At 42.2% G+C, this 17,366-nt stretch overlaps 2 protein-coding genes and 1 pseudogene across 2 annotated transcripts in view; all 3 read left to right on the top strand.

Annotated features, from left to right (window-relative positions):
* Positions 1–263: 263 nt before the first annotated feature.
* LOC139382414 (extracellular calcium-sensing receptor-like) lies at positions 264–3,779 on the top strand. The gene is made up of 6 exons (XM_071126444.1): positions 264–382; positions 483–771; positions 1,133–1,945; positions 2,098–2,325; positions 2,547–2,670; positions 2,863–3,779. The coding sequence occupies exons 1-6, from the start codon at positions 273–275 to the stop codon at positions 3,777–3,779; spliced, it is 2,481 nt and encodes an 826-aa protein (XP_070982545.1). The 5' UTR covers positions 264–272.
* Positions 3,780–6,440: 2,661 nt separating this feature from the next.
* On the top strand, positions 6,441–8,505 carry LOC139382657 (extracellular calcium-sensing receptor-like; annotated as a pseudogene).
* Positions 8,506–10,516: 2,011 nt separating this feature from the next.
* Positions 10,517–17,366, top strand: part of LOC139382656 (vomeronasal type-2 receptor 1-like) — a 32,323-nt gene continuing 25,473 nt past the window's right edge. The window contains 5 exon segments of the mRNA XM_071126746.1: positions 10,517–10,612; positions 10,614–10,877; positions 14,547–14,560; positions 14,845–15,103; positions 15,300–15,477. Coding sequence (XP_070982847.1) covers positions 10,517–10,612; positions 10,614–10,877; positions 14,547–14,560; positions 14,845–15,103; positions 15,300–15,477 — 811 coding nt within the window.

The raw sequence follows: 17,366 nt of genomic DNA, 5'->3' as shown, positions 1-17,366 counted from the left end.
TTTGGTTGAGTGTCCCCTGTTCTCCTGAGACCTTCCTCCTCCAGGAGCCACACCAGGGATGGAGCCATAGCAGCTAACCCTGCTGCAGGGGCGGGGGGCCAGGGGCTATATATGGGCTGAGGCCGGGAACTGTAGAGTCTAAGAGCGCTGACTGCACTACAGAGCCAGGAGCCATGTCACAGCTGGAGCTGTTCCTGTCGGTGCTGCTGGTGGTGGTGATGGAGGAGGGAGAGCCTGTGTGCAGGTTGCAGAGCAGGGCAGAGCTGCCAGACATGGCCAAGGACGGGGACCTTGTCATTGGAGGCATCTTCTCGTTCCGCACCGAACAAGATGGGGTCATAGACACATTTCAGACAATCCCTAAAATTCGTAGATGCATAAAGTAGGTATATTCATCATGTTTATTTGTTTCAAACGTTGTTGTTTTTATTTATTTGAAGTTTAAAGTGTATTAAATCATTTCTAACTACACATTTTTTTAGTTATAATTTCAGAGAATTCCAGTTTGCTCAAACAATGATCTTTGCAATTGAGGAGATCAACAGAAACTATGAAATTCTTCCAGGCATTAAGCTTGGATACAAAATCTACAATCACTGTGGCACTATGGATATACTGAGAGCTGCAATGGCTCTGGTGAACGGACAGAAGAGCATAATCCATGACAACAACTGCACTGAATCGGACACAGTCCAGGCCATCCTTGGGCATTCTGGATCAACACCTACTATCGGAATGGCACAGATGGTTGGGAGGTTTCAAATACCAGTGGTAAGATACAAAATGAACATACATTGAACAACATAAACTGCCTAGTAAATGCAATGTCAGCTTGAGCAAATTACTACTTCACATAGCTTTTAAATCAAATGCACAAGTATCTACAGTATAATCTAGTCTGTGATATTCAGAAGTGCTGTCATATTCAGAAGTGCTGTGATATTCAGAAGTGCTGCCATATTTAGAAGTGCTGTGATATTCAGAAGTGTTGTGATATTCAGAAGTGCTGTCATATTCAGAAGTGCTGTCATATTCAGAAGTGCTGTGATGCAATGTGCTGTCATTTTCAGAAGTGGTGTGATATTTTGTCACTAATGTCACAAACTGTCTTTTGTGACCCTCACTTAAACAGATCAGCCACTTCGCCACCTGTGGGTGTCTGAGTAACAGAAAGGAGTTCCCTTCCTTCTTCAGAACCATCCCCAGTGACTTCTACCAGAGCAGAGCCTTGGCCCAACTGGTCAAGCACTTTGGCTGGAGCTGGGTGGGGGCTATAAGCAGTGATAATGACTACGGGAATAGAGGCCTAGCCACCTTCATGCTAGCTGCACAGGAGGAGGGAGTGTGTATAGAATACTCTGAGGCATTTGAGCAGACAGGTCCGCGCCATGAGCTTCTCAGGATAGTGGAGATTATTAAACAGTCCAGTTCAAAGGTCATCATGGCCTTCATGACCCACAGGGAGATCAAGGTTCTGGTGAGTGAGCTCTACAGGCACAATATCACAGGACTGCAGTGGATCGGCAGCGATGCATGGATCACAGACCCTTCTCTCACTGCCATCGAGGGACACAGCGCCCTGCTGGGCGCCATAGGCTTCACGGTGACCAGGGCTCACATCCCTGGGCTGGGAGAGCATCTGAAGGACGTCCACCCTTCTCACTTCCCCGACAGCATGTTTCTCAGGGATTTCTGGGAGATTGTGTTCGACTGCTCACTCAATATGACTACAGAACCTAAGAGGAAGCCATGCAACGGCTCTGAGAGTTTAAGAGACGTGCAGAACACATTCACAGATGTGTCCGAGTTCACATTCACTAATAACGTGTATAAGTCTGTGTATGCTGTAGCTTATGCCCTCCACAACCTGTTGACATGTGAGGAGAGCCGGGGACCCTTCTCTAACGGGAGCTGTGCTCAACCCACACGCATACAGCCCTGGCAGGTGAGCAGGAACCAGAGAATTCACTAGTTTTCATTGTCACACGTTACGTATCATTAACAAATACACTGGTGAGAGATTATGCGTTTTTTTCTTCAACTTTTTTAGTAGCTGAACTATTTTTGTAATTTCTTCCCCCCTAAAAACCACAAAAGGTTTTGTATTACCTTCAAACAGTGAATTTCACAACAGAGGAGGGGGAGAGAGTGTTTTTCGACGGTAACGGAGACTCACCGGCTAGATACGAACTGGTTAACTTACAAACCACTAACCCAGGCACCATGGATGGGGTCACCGTCGGTACCTATGATGCCGCACTGCCAAAAGGCCACCAGTTCACGATGAATAACGTCAGTGTCATATGGAGAGGACGTAGTAAAATGGTGAGGCTCTTAGTCACTCAAACATCTCTCTCTCTATATATATTTATTCTACAGTGGATACAAAACTATCTGTATTCTTCATATTCTAGGTCAAAATACATTTTAGGATCTACGTGTATCAGGTGCCTGTGTCAGTGTGCAGTGAAAACTGTAACAAACCCTGCTGGAGTAAAACATGTAACATTTACAGTTAAACCATGTATGCTCTCTCTCCCCTAAAGATACCTGTGTCAGTGTGCAGTGAGAGCTGTCCCCCAGGCACTCGTAAGGCTGTGCAGAAAGGAAAGCCCGTATGCTGTTTTGACTGTGTGCCATGTTCAGACGGAGAGATCAGCAACGCTACAGGTGATGAGCAAACACACAGCATTACGGCTCACTGAAACAGTCACTCAGAAATCGACACAGGTCCCAGAGGCACATTCCTAAAAAAAAAACATTTTAAATGATGTCATATTTCAGACATCGATCTAAGTATGTAATTGCTTTACGAATGTAAAAGTGGAGTCTCACTGTTGTTTTTTTTTCATCTAACTTCAGATTCCATCGAATGTATGAGGTGCCAGCTGGAATACTGGTCCAACAAGTACAGAGATTCCTGCCGCCCGAAAGAATTTGAATTCTTATCTTATGAGGAAATCATGGGGACACTGCTGGCCTTGTTTTCATTGCTAGGGGTGTTTCTTACTGTGATGACATCATTCATTTTCTACTGTTACAGAGAGACCCCCATCGTCAGGGCCAACAACTCTGAGCTGAGCTTCCTGCTGCTCTTCTCCTTGACTCTGTGTTTTCTGTGTTCTCTTACTTTCATTGGCCGGCCCTCTGAATGGTCCTGTATGCTGCGCCACACAGCATTTGGGATCACCTTCGTCCTCTGCATCTCTTGTGTTCTGGGGAAAACAATAGTGGTGTTGATGGCCTTCAGGGCTACGCTTCCAGCCAGTAATGTCATGAAATGGTTTGGTCCCCCACAGCAGAGACTCAGTGTTCTGGCTTTCACTCTCATACAGGTCCTGATCTGTGCTCTTTGGTTAACAGTCTCCCCTCCTTTCCCCTACAAGAATATGAAAACATATCAGGAAAAGATCATTCTAGAGTGTGATGTGGGTTCAGCTATTGGTTTCTGGGCTGTGTTGGGCTATATAGGACTCCTGTCTCTCTTGTGCTTTGTGCTGGCTTTTCTGGCTCGGAAGCTGCCTGATAACTTCAATGAGGCCAAATTCATCACCTTCAGCATGCTCATATTCTGTGCAGTCTGGATCACCTTTATCCCAGCTTATGTCAGCTCTCCTGGGAAGTTCACTGTAGCTGTGGAAATATTTGCTATTCTGGCCTCTAGTTATGGTTTACTTTTCTGTATATTTGCCCCTAAATGTTTCATTATTTTGCTGAGGCCAGAGCAAAACACCAAGAAACATATGATGGGGAAAACATCCAATGATATACGTCATTAACATATTTTAGAAAATGTTGGGGCCTACTAATTGATATACTGTTTTTCAAATGTTTTGTAGTAAACTGTGAGGACAACAACTGCTGCATGTTTGAACCTTGTTAAAATAATATAAATCACTAACTGTTTAGTGTTTAGTGCTTTCAGTGTTGTGTGTATTTAAATAAATCACAATCAACAAAAACCTTTTGTGAAATAAGAGATATTGAAACATGAACATTAGGACATTGTCAAAGATAGACAGGCTGTCTCAATAAGTTATTGTGTGCAAGAAAACACAGGGCAGGCAGACAAACAGACAGACAGACAGACAGACAGACAGACAGACAGACAGACATGCAGTCAGACAGACATGCAGTCAGACAGATAGACAGACAGACAGACAGACAGACAGACAGACAGACAGACAGACATGCAGTCAAACAAACAAACAGACAGACAGACAGACAGACAGACAGACAGACAGACAGACAGACAGACAGACTGGTAACCATCTGGTACAGACAAGCAGTCCCTTTGACACACACATGTACAGTGGGATGTGTCTCTCCAGGTACAGAGGAGCTGCTGCTAATGCCACAGAGCACCGTCCCGGTGGAGTAAACACCTCAAGGCCCCTAGCTCATCCTTTAACACAACAACAACAGTAGCAGCTTCCCATCCAAAGACACAGTATACTGTACTATACAGATTCTGTCAAATTGTGACCACCTTTGCATGATTTGCTATTTCTTCTAAAGTAAATATAAATGTATGTTTTGGTGTTTACATTTGATTTAAAACTGCACAGGATCAAGAATTTGAAAAAATGAAAAACAATGAAAAAGTCCTAATTAATTTGGGGCAATGATAATCCATTACGTTGTAATGTAACTGACCTCTGGTTAGTTGCAAGGTGCCTACAGGGTTAACAATAGTCTTCAATCAATTTTGAAAACAAAAACAGAACATTATGATCCATGGCACTCCATTTTATAGTGCAACGTGCCTCTTTTTAAATGTATTTTTTATTTTAATGTTTTTAAAGCGAAGTCATACTAAGACTAGGCTCTCTTCTACAGATGAGTCCTGCATAAATACATCAAACACATACAACATACAATATACAACATTACAAAACACATTAAGAAAAGCAGACACATTTATTATTAACATAGAGGTCTCTGATCATGTCTCTGAATTGACCACGGGGGGGGGGGGGGGGATCAGAACATCTAATTTCAGAGAGCTCTGTAAGTTGTTCCACATAAATGATGCAAAAACCCAATTCTGTGGAGACCGAAGGGGCCTCCAGTGTAAATCGAATCCTGAGACCAGGTTTGTTCATTTGTAAGTCTAAATTGAATTAATGATGACAGATACATAGGACATTTTGCTTTTGCATGAGTGCTTTGTAGATAAACACAAGAAAATGCTGCCCTCTCCTTACATACGAAGAGGCCTAAACCAGGGCAGGGTATTTGACCGAATCTCTTTAAACCTGCTCTTTAGCAATTATACTACAAAAAATACACTGTATTATCAAATGAACCATGTACCCAGATATCAGCCTGTCACTTTATCCCAACCATTGTAATACAAAGGGACCTGCTGGATAACTGGGGTTGGACAGGTGTCAATGAGAGTCCACGGTGGTGCCTCATCCTCTCCTGGTTGAGAGTCCATGGTGGTGCCTCATCCTCTCCTGGTTGAGAGTCCACGGTGGTGCCTCATCCTCTCCTGGTTGAGAGTCCGTGGTGGTGCCTCATCCTCTCCTGGTTGAGAGTCCATGGAGGTGCCTCATCCTCTCCTGGTTGAGAGTCCGTGGTGGTGCCTCATCCTCTCCTGGTTGAGAGTCCATGGAGGTGCCTCATCCTCTCCTGGTTGAGAGTCCGTGGTGGTGCCTCATCCTCTCCTGGTTGAGAGTCCATGGTGGTGCCTCATCCTCTCCTGGTTGAGAGTCCATGGAGGTGCCTCATCCTCTCCTGGTTGAGAGTCCATGGAGGTGCCTCATCCTCTCCTGGTTGAGAGTCCATGGAGGTGCCTCATCCTCTCCTGGTTGAGAGTCCATGGCGGTGCCTCATCCTCTCCTGGTTGAGAGTCCATGGTGGTGCCTCATCCTCTCCTGGTGGCTGATAAAGCTCTTCTAAAAGGACAGTTGACCTTTGCAGACTGAAAACCTCAACAACCCCAGCTGGTGAAGAAAGGAGATCTAGTTATGGGTACACATTTATACCCTCAATGAGTCCAGTTTCATGTTGTTGTTTTTTTGTTTGTTCATTTTGCAAATGGTTTCGGCAAGTAAAGGTCGATTGCATAAACCCCCTGATTTATTTTCTGTACATCTCACAGACTGCAGCCGCCACACATTTTTATATCTGTGAATTTGAACGGCTGTAACAGAGCTTTGGAGCACATCAGATAGCAGCAACGTGCCCGGATATGTATGTGCCACATCAGTGTTACATTAGACTGTGGACACTACGGTACTACCTATGGTACAGTAGTTAGAGAGATCTACATCCTAAATCATGCAGGGCGCATGCGTCCTCACTGTGAGGACTTGGGTAGCCCGGCACCGGCTGGCTCTCTGATGCTCTCTTAACACCCCTATGTCATGCTCTCGATACCTCAGAGACGTGTCACACCTCCTACATGCCAGGTTGAGGGGTGTGTGGGCAGGATGTGGACGGGGGCAGGAGTAAGGGGCGGGAGCACCGACAGACAGGGCCTCTCTGGTAAGGCTCTGAGACAGACGCAGGGTTCAGAGAGTATAAAAAGAGGAGCTGTGAGGAGTAAGAGCCACGGAGCCAGCCCTAGCTACAGACTGCACTACGGCGCCAGCCCTATCTGTAGACTGCACTACGGAGCCAGCCCTAGCTACAGACTGCACTACGGAGCCAGCCCTAGCTCCAGACTGCGCTACGGAGCCAGCCCTAGCTCCAGACTGCACTACGGAGCCAGCCCTAGTTCCAGACTGCACTACGGAGCCAGCCCTAGCTCCAGACTGCACTACGGAGCCATCCCTAGCTCTAGACTGCACTACAGATCCATCCCTAGCTCTAGACTACACTACGGAGCCAGGAGCCGTTCCACTGCTGGAGCTGGTCCTGTTGGTGCTGCTGGTGGTGATGGGGGAGGGAGAGCCTGTGTGCAGGCTGCAGGGCAGGGCAGAGCTGCCAGACATGGCCAAGGACGGGGAACTCGTCATCGGAGGCATCGTCACCTTCCAGACGGAGTACGACAGCAGGGTACCCGACTTCCAGAGTTTACCAGATCTACTATCGGAGGAAGTGAGTATCCTGTTTCACGTGACTAGAAAATTCTGAGTTTTATTGTTTTCAATATTAAGAGTGATCTTTTAATCTACTGTATATCTGAGGTTTATTTCCTATACGCCACTCTATAAATGTGACCTTTGTCTATTGCAAATAATTTAAAGTAAAATAAATTATTTCACTGTAGTCTGATAATTCAGTAACAGAACGATGAATGCAAAAGTTACGTAAAAAAAAATACTTTTCCCTGATTAACATTTTCCTCTTTAGCATTTTCGCTACTTACATACTGTAAATTTCACAATGGGAAGAGAGGCTTCTTTTTTTTTACAGCAATGGAGATTCCCCAGCCAGATATGAACTTATACACTTACATAGTGCTACATCGGGACCATGGAAGTGGTTTCTAGCATTATCTGGGGAGGACGTAGTGAGACCGTAAATTGTCATATTGTCTCATATCTCTGGCTGGGGAGTCAGTATGCTATCCTGCATGATATTCAATAACACAACAATTACACTGAACCTCAGCCACTCAGCCCCTGTTGGTATGTAAAGTATCGAGACAAGTCAAGTAACACACACTCTACAGTGAACAAGCATTGATGATTGATATGCACATGAGTGAACATGAATACACACACTCTCCTTGGACACTTATGTGAGTCTGTTTGTTTTCCTGAATCATTAACATTGTGTTTTTTTGTGGACTTTTTCTCCAAACAGATTCAGCCGAGTGCATGAAGTGCCCAGTCCAGTACTGATCCAATGGGAGAGGGGATAGATTGAATTCCTGTTCTACTCTGAGGTCATGAGGGCAATTTTGTTTTTGGTATATTTGATTGGTTTGTTTAACTATTATGATAGCAACAATTTTATTCCAATTCAGAGAGACCCCCATCGCCAGGGGCCAACGACTCTGAGCTGAGCTTCCTGCTGCTCTTCTCCTTGGCTCTGTGTTTTCTCTGTTCTCTTACTTTCATTGGCCGGCCCTCTGAATGGTCCTGTATGCTGCGTCACACAGCGTTTTGGATCACATTCGCCCTCTGCATCTCTTGTGTTCTGGGGAAAACAATAGTGGTGTTGACGGCCTTCAGGGCTACACTTCCAGGCAGTAATGTCATGAAATGGTTTGGTCCTCCACAGCAGAGACTCAGTGTTCTGGCTTTCACTCTCATACAGGTCCTGATCTGTGCTCTTTGGTTAACAGTCTCCCCTCCTTTCCCATACAACAATGTGAAGACATATAAGGACAAGATCATTCTTGAGTGTGATGTGGGTTCAGCTATTGGTTTCTGGGCTGTGTTGGGCTATATAGGACTCCTGTCTCTCTTGTGCTTTGTGCTGGCTTTTCTGTCTTAAAATCTTCCTCATAACTTCAATGAGGCCAAATGCATCACCTTCAGCATGCTCATACTGTATTCAGCTAATGTCAGCTCTCCTGGGAATAACCAATTTCTGTGTTCATGAAAGTAACTTATTGAACGATCCTCACTTTCAGAATGCCCAGACCCTTGTTTTTGGGAATGAGAAATATCTCAGTTTCAGCTTAGAGAGAAGAAGCCTCGTGAGGTATTACTCTGTCACATGCATGAACCAGTATTGGTCGGTCACATGAATGAAGCAAACGCTAATGATGAATTAATTATGAATCAGCTAAATCAAGCAAATATAACTTGTCTGAAGTCTATAAGAGAACTAACGGGACTGCCCCGGTAGAGCTCCTGATCAACATGTGTACTTGGTGCATTGAGTTTGTTGAAATCTCTCCAGAGCACTAATAATAAAGGATGATTCATTCAAGATTGACGTTGAGTGTCCCTGTGTAGAATTTCCACAACATATCTTTGCTATTCTAGCCTTTAGTTATGGAATGCTATTTTGTATCTTTCTTCTAAAAAAGCCAGAGGAAAACACACACAAAAAAAAAACATTCTCATGGGGTAGAAGATCAATGATATACATGACTAACTTTTAGGTCATCTTTTAAGCAAAAACAATTCAATGTAAAATATCAATGTCTTATAATCATTTATTGTTGATTTAAAATTTACAATTGTCTGGTTACTGTATGTTTGCTGTTTTATTAGAATTCAAACCGTAACCCATCTGCCATAACATAATGCTTAAAAACCAAACACCTTTCAATACACATCCAATAGTATAACGCATACAACAGCAGCCCAGTGCACCTGAGGAAAGATGTACAGTACTACATACCGACAATGCTGAAGGGTTGGCAAAGAAAACGGTCTACCCTCTAGTGGATTTAAGTTTGAAGTATAACTACATCTCATTCATTGACATCTTTAAAGTCTACAGACATGCATAGCCTTGGCTGAATTTTAAATATTCTCTCTGTGTCCAATAACAAAAATACACTTCTAATGCATATCTCGCATATTCATCAAATGTGAAAGAAACTTATCCATAATCAATTACTTACAAAGATAGTTATTCATTAGATATATTTTGAAACAAATCCAAAAAATCTATATTCGAATTCCCAATAAAACATATGAAACGTCCTTAAATTAAATTAATTAGATTAAAGCTAAAATCTTTAATTGCAACATCCTTTTTTCGACTTAAAATGTAAAAGAAATAAATGATATACAGTGTTTAAGCCATTGATTCTTGAGGAATATAACTTATAAATTCCTCATGGGCTTAGTTCAACTGTCGTACCCCATCAGAACCCAAAATATGAGCTTGTTTTATTCCAATTTTTGTAAACAAAGTAAATGTTAAACAAACACTGTATAGCATCATAGCATGGTTAAATAATACACTACTCAAAAAAATAAAGGGAACACTAACGTAACACATCCTAGATCTGAATGAATTAAATATTCTTATTAAAAACTTTTTTCTTTACACAGTTGAATGTGCTGACAACAAAATCACACAAAAATGATCAATGGAAATCGAATTTATCAACCCATGGAGGTCTGGATTTGGAGTCACACTCAAAATTAAAGTGGAAAACCACACTACAGGCTGATCCAACTTTGATGTAATGTCCTTAAAACAAGTCAAAATGAGGCTCAGTAGTGTGTGTGGCCTCCACGTGCATGTATGACCTCCCTACAACGCCTGGGCATGCTCCTGATGAGGTGGCGGATGGTCTCCTGAGGGATCTCCTCCCAGACCTGGACTAAAGCATCCGCCAACTCCTGGACAGTCTGTGGTGGATGGAGAGAGACATGATGTCCCAGATGTGCTCAATTGGATTCAGGTCTGGGGAACGGGCGGGCCAGTCCATAGCATCAATGCCTTCCTCTTGCAGGAACTGCTGACACACTCCAGCTACATGAGGTCTAGCATTGTCTTGCATTAGGAGGAACCCAGGGCCAACCGCACTGCATATGGTCTCACAAGGGGTCTGAGGATCTAATCTCGGTACCTAATGGCAGTCAGGCTACCTCTGGCGAGCACATGGAGGGCTGTGCGGCCCCCCAAAGAAATGCCACCCCACACCATGACTGACCCACTGCCAAACCGGTCATGCAGGAGGATGTTGCAGGCAGCAGAACGTTCTCCACGGCGTCTCCAGACTCTGTCACGTCTGTCACATGGCTCAGTGTGAACCTGCTTTCATCTGTGAAGAGCACAGGGTGCCAGTGGCGAATTTGCCAATCTTGGTGTTCTCTGGCAAATGCCAAACGTCCTGCACGGTGTTGGGCTGTAAGCACAACCCCCACCTGTGGACGTCGGGCCCTCATACCACCCTCATGGAGTCTGTTTCTGACCATTTGAGCAGACACATGCACATTTGTGGCCTGCTGGAGGTCATTTTGCAGGGCTCTGGCAGTGCTCCTCCTGCTCCTCCTTGCACAAAGGCGGAAGTAGCGGTCCTGCTGCTGGGTTGTTGCCCTCCTACGGCCTCCTCCATGTCTCCTGATGTACTGGCCTGTCTCCTGGTAGCGCCTCCATGCTCTGGACACTACGCTGACAGACACAGCAAACCTTCTTGCCACAGCTCGCATTGATGTCCCATCCTGGATGAGCTGCACTACCTGAGCCACTTGTGTGGGTTGTAGACTCCGTCTCATGCTACCACTAGAGTGAAAGCACCGCCAGCATTCAAAAGTGACCAAAACATCAGCCAGGAAGCATAGGAACTGAGGAGTGGTCTGTGGTCACCACCTGCAGAACCACTCCTATATTGGGGGTGTCTTGCTAATTGCCTATAATTTTCATCTGTTGTCTATTCCATTTGCACAACAGCATGTGAAATGTATTGTCAATCAGTGTTGCTTCCTAAGTGGACAGTTTGATTTCACAGAAGTGTGATTGACTTGGAGTTACATTGTGCTGTTTAAGTGTTCCCTTCATTTTTTTTGAGCAGTGTATAATGTTGATATCGTGGATGGTCAGTCCTTGCATCCATAGCTCTGTCCATGAATTTGAGAGTGGTTACAATTCTCCAGGTCCTTACCTTAGCTGTTTTTTACCAAAACAGAGGATGCCATTTTGTTATAGTTTCAATTAAGTATTCAGACCTCTGTATAACAAGCATTAGTATCAAGAGCATTTAAATGTCCAGCCATTCACCGGGCATAGCTGTGAGCTTCCGGTAACAGACAACTGATGTGTCATCATCATTATCTCTGCTGAAGGAGGGTGCCAGCGTGATGTCACACTCTGGAGGATGTATCACCGAGCCAGGCAGTAGGCTAACTCCTACCACAGGCCTATTAGTGTCATCTTAGTTAAGGCCTCAAGACCTGCCGCCTAGGCCCTCCACCTCCTGCACCACAGAGAACCCCCACACCGGAACTAAGAACTCCAACACCAGATTCCCCCAGACAGAACATAGATAACAAAGAGGAAGCAAGCTATGCTGATCACAAGATGCCTTTTATACACTACTTGTAACACGCATGTAATCATACGGTAGATAGATGTCATAATACAGCAGATAGATTTCATAATATGGCAGATAGATGTCATAATATGGCAGATAGATGTCATAATATGGTAGATATATGTCATAATATGGCAGATAGATGTCATAATGTGGCAGATAGATGTCATAATGTGGTAGATAGATGTCATAATACGGAAGAAAGATGTCATAATGTGGTAGATAGATGTAATAATACGGAAGAAAGATGTCATAATGTGGTAGATAGATGTCATAATATGATAGATAGATGTCATAATGTAGCAGATAGATTGCATAATATGGTAGATAGATGTCATAATGTGGCAGATAGATGTCATAATATGGCAGATAGATGTCATAATGTGGTAGATAGATGTCATAATGTGGTAGATAGATGTCATAATACTGTAGATAGATGTCATAATATGGCAGATAGATGTCATAATATGGCAGATAGATGTCATAATATGGTAGCTAGATAGATGTCATAATATGGTAGCTAGATATATGTCATAATATGGCAGATAGATGTCATAATATGATAGATAGATGTCACAATATGGCAGATAAATGTAATTATATGGCAGATAGATGTCATAATTTGGCAGATAGATGTCATAATGTGGTAGATAGATGTCATAATATGGCAGATAGATGTCATAATGTGGTAGATAGATGTCATAATGTGGTAGATATATGTCATAATAAGGCAGATAGATGTCATAATTTGGCAGATAGATTTCATAATATGGCAGATAGATGTCATAATGTGGTAGACATATTTCATAATATGGCAGATATATGGCATAATGTGGTAGATAGATGTCACAATATGGCAGATAGATGTCATAATGTGGTAGATAGATGTCATAATATGATAGATAGATGTCACAATATGGCAGATAGATGTCATCATTTGGCAGATAGATGTCATAATGTGGTAGATAGATGTCATAATATGGCAGATAGATGTCATAATGTGGTAGATAGATGTCATAATATGATAGATAGATGTCATAATGTGGTAGATAGATGTCATAATATGGCAGATAGATGTCATAATTTGGCAGATAGATTTCATAATATGGTAGATAGATGTCATTATTTGGCAGATAGATGTCATTATTTGGCAGATAGATTTCATAATATGGCAGATAGATGTCATAATGTGGTAGATATATTTCATAATATGGCAGATAGATGTCATAATGTGGTAGATAGATGTCATAATATGGCAGATAGATGTCAATGTGGTAGATAGATTTCATAATATGGCAGATAGATGTCATAATATGGCAGATAGATGTCATAATATGGCAGATAGATATCATAATTTGGCAGATGGATTTCATAATGTGGTAGATAGATGTCATAATATGGCAGATAGATGTCATAATATGGCAGATAGATGTCATAATTTTGCAGATAGATGTCATAATTTTGCAGATAGATGTCATAATGTGGTAGATAGATGTCATAATATGGCAGATAGATGTCATAATATGGCAGATAAATGTCATAATATGGCAGATAGATGTCATAATTTGGCAGATAGATTTCATAATATGGCAGATAGATTTCGTAATATGGCAGATAGAATCAAGGTCTATTTTTGCAGCTGACACGCTTTGTGAATGAAATCTCTCTGTAACTGGAAACCAGTGTAACCCATTTCAGATAGATGTTGAAATAAATTAAATGTAATCTAATAACAAATTACTTAGATAATTCATCGTACTGTGTACACTAGAATGGAAAGGGCTGTTATATTAGGACACACAGTGAGAGTGGGAATGGGAAAACTTCTCTTGAAAGAGATAAACAATTACTGTGGTAAATAAACGGAAATTACCATTGGTTGACCAAGGAATCAGATGTCATGTTGTTTGCTCTCCTAAGTTCTGGATGCCTTACGCAATAATTGTGTTTGCTTGTCAGTCTGTCCCCAATTGAATAGCCCCTTACAGCTGGGTAGGAGACAGGAGGCTATAAAACACAGAGACTCTCCAGGATGGTGACTGTGCCAAGGCGAGGCTCTGAGATGAGACCAGTCACACTTGTCTTGTTAGCTCTGTTCACCGGGGCAGTGACTCCCTACTGCAGAAGACTCTGTCTGACTCTGGACCCGAGCACTGAGCTACCACACACTAGAGAGGATGGGGAGACAAGAGCTTCCACTTTAAACAACTCCGCTGGAGACGCTCTCACTCACTGTAGAATGAATCTGTTTCTGAAAGATGAACGGTGAGTATACAAATGGAATTGTAATTATTGGGAGAAAAAAATATTTTTTACTAATGTCATTTTATTTTGCAAATCTGACCATCTCTTTTCAGCACTAACAATTTCTCTCTCTAGGAACATTAAATAAATGTATCGATTATTCCTAACTATAATGTATTTTTGTCCGTAATACACACATAACTTCTTATTATAACATTATATTGTAAGACATGGAGAACCTGGATTTAAATGTCACTCCTGGTTGTTTAATCAGCACTGATTTTGTAATTGTTTTAATTGTCTCTGTGGGAAACTGAGATCAAATGATTGGACTCTAAATGACATATCATGGGACATCTAAAAAGGCAATTAAACAACCTGATGGGAAACTCCACAGGATGCCGGAGCAATGTACTAGTTTCTCCCGAAGTCACTCCAGATATCTCTGTCTCTCTCTCTCTGTCGTTGAGGACTAAATGTACACAAATAAACTGCACTCATCTTGAATTGTTATACGCAGGTTACAGCTGTATTAAATGAACAGATGTAGCACCAGACATTCATATTTATTTGCTAAATGTAGGTTTTTGGAGGAGGATCTTACTGTCTTCCAAATTGTTCAAAAGATTTTGAAGGGGGAGTAGGGGGTTGATGTACAGCCATGTGAAAATATCTTATGCTATTTTATTCTCCAGCACAATTCAAGAGGACTGGATGGTGCTATTCCCTAGAGAGGAGATCAACAGAAACTCTGAACTTGTACTGGCTGTGACTCTGGGCTACAACGTCTATTCCATCTGTGGGAGGGACAACCTGCTGCGAGCCGTTCTGGAACATTTGAAAGGAGGGGAGCAGAGAGAGCCGACAGGACTGCGGAGCTGCGGCCGCAGCAGGGTGCTGGCGCTGGTAGGACACTCCTCCTCTGGTCTCGGCAGCTCCTCACACTGGCTACAGGTGAGACTGACAGGGAGTGTGATACCCAGCAGTACATATTGTGCATCCCTACCTCCTACAGAATGATTTGTTGAGTAATGCACGTTTTAAAATGTAATAAAATCTTGTTGATTCCGACATTAGTCAAGTAAGTGTGTTCAATAATGATATGTCAACTAAAAACGTGTGTTGTTCTCCTTTCTGTCCTTGTGCATAGATGATCCACATATGTACTTGTGCATGTCTGAGAGACAGAGATGTTAACCCCAGAGCCATTCTCCTCAGAGCAGAGTCCAGTCACTGTGCCCAGAACCTAGCCCCGATGCTGCCCCTGACATGCTGGAGCAGAGTGGATGTTGTCTGTGGGACATGCATACCGGAGGGTAAAGCTGAGGGTCAGGCTCCCTTACATGAGGTGAAGGGGTTTGTTCTCCCCGGCATGACTGAGTTCTTACTAAATCTGATACCCTGGGATGGATCACAGAGTACCTTTATCTGTGACTGGAGCCTGGCTGCTCAGCAGTGGCTGTGCTCCCCTCTACCTGAGGGCCGGGCATGGTTCCAGGTCCATAGGGTCATGTGTGCATTGACAACGGCAGCTGACATGAGAAAGGAATGCAGCGACAGTCATACTGAGTCTGACTGTATAAAATATGCTGTATTGACACCAAACCAGGTACTTGTTTACTTATAATTTTGTGATCATTGTACTATTTATGAAGGCTGATGCAATGAGGGGAAAATTAAAAGTGGCAGATCCCCCCCAAAAAAAGTTTTTCTCCCAAGTCAGTTAAGAACAAATTCTTATTTTCAATGACGGCCTACCGGGGAACAGTGGGTTAACTGCCAGTTCAGGGGAACAGTGGGTTAACTGCCTTGTTCAGGGGAACAGTGGGTTAACTGCCTTGTTCAGGGGAACAGTGGGTTAACTGCCTTGTTCAGGGGAACAGTGGGTTAACTGCCTTGTTCAGGGGAACAGTGGGTTAACTGCCTTGTTCAGGGGAACAGTGGGTTAACTGCCTTGTTCAGGGACAGAACAGATTTGTACCTTGTCAGCTCTGGGATTCAATCTAGCAACCTTTAGGTTACAAGTCCAACGTTCTAACCACTAGGCTACCTTCCTCCCCATATAAATATAGATTATTTGTCTAAGTGCATTGTGTGTCTATGGTGTAGTAACTACTGTAGTATTCCACTGACAGCTACCAAAGGCGGCGTGCATAAATATCTCTCCGCTGGGCAGATGGAGTGATGCTAACACAGTAGTATCACGTTGTTTCAACCTAAAAGTGACGACAGACAGAGAACATGGTCAGAAAAATGGTGAGGAAAAAAATCCACTTGTGAATTGTGACTGATATAATGTTGACTTCCTCTTCCCCCTCTATAATAATGGTTGTGTTTTTGTAACGAATCATGAACCGCAAATTGTATATAAATAATCTGTTTGAATAAAATGTCTGATCAAGCATTTGATTCAACCTAACATTTAGTGTGAAAATCACGCTGAAATTTTAAAAAATATATATCAGGACCCGAAAGCCAAGGTATAAATGAATTGTGCAGTATTTTAAGTCAGTGTGATAAATAAATAAACCCTAAATACCACAAATCATATTAAAGATAACCAATGATCTATTTTAAGTCAGTGTGATAAATAAATAAACCCTAAATACCACAAATCATATTAAAGATAACCAATGATCTATTTTAAGTCAGTGTGATATTACCCTAAATTCCACAAATCATATTAAAGATAACCAATGATCTATTTTAAGTCAGTGTGATATTACCCTAAATACCACAAATCATATTAAAGATAACCAATGATCTATTTTAAGTCAGTGTGATATTACCCTAAATACCACAAATCATATTAAAGATAACCAATGATCTATTTTAAGTCAGTGTGATATTACCCTAAATACCACAAATCATATTAAAGATAACCAATGATCTATTTTAAGTCAGTGTGATATTACCCTAAATACCACAAATCATATTAAAGATAACCAATGATCTATTTTAAGTCAGTGTGATATTACCCTAAATACCACAAATCATATTAAAGATAACCAATGATCTATTTTAAGTCAGTGTGATATTACCCTAAATACCACAAATCATATTAAAGATAACCAATGATCTATTTTAAGTCAGTGTGATATTACCCTAAATACCACAAATCATATTAAAGATAACCAATGATCTATTTTAAGTCAGTGTGATATTACCCTAAATACCACAAATCATATTAAAGATAACCAATGATCTATTTTAAGTC

The sequence above is a fragment of the Oncorhynchus clarkii genome, chromosome 24 (assembly GCF_045791955.1).
Source record: "Oncorhynchus clarkii lewisi isolate Uvic-CL-2024 chromosome 24, UVic_Ocla_1.0, whole genome shotgun sequence".
Classification (NCBI taxonomy): domain Eukaryota; kingdom Metazoa; phylum Chordata; class Actinopteri; order Salmoniformes; family Salmonidae; genus Oncorhynchus; species Oncorhynchus clarkii.
This window is presented reverse-complemented; position numbering and strand designations above follow the sequence as displayed.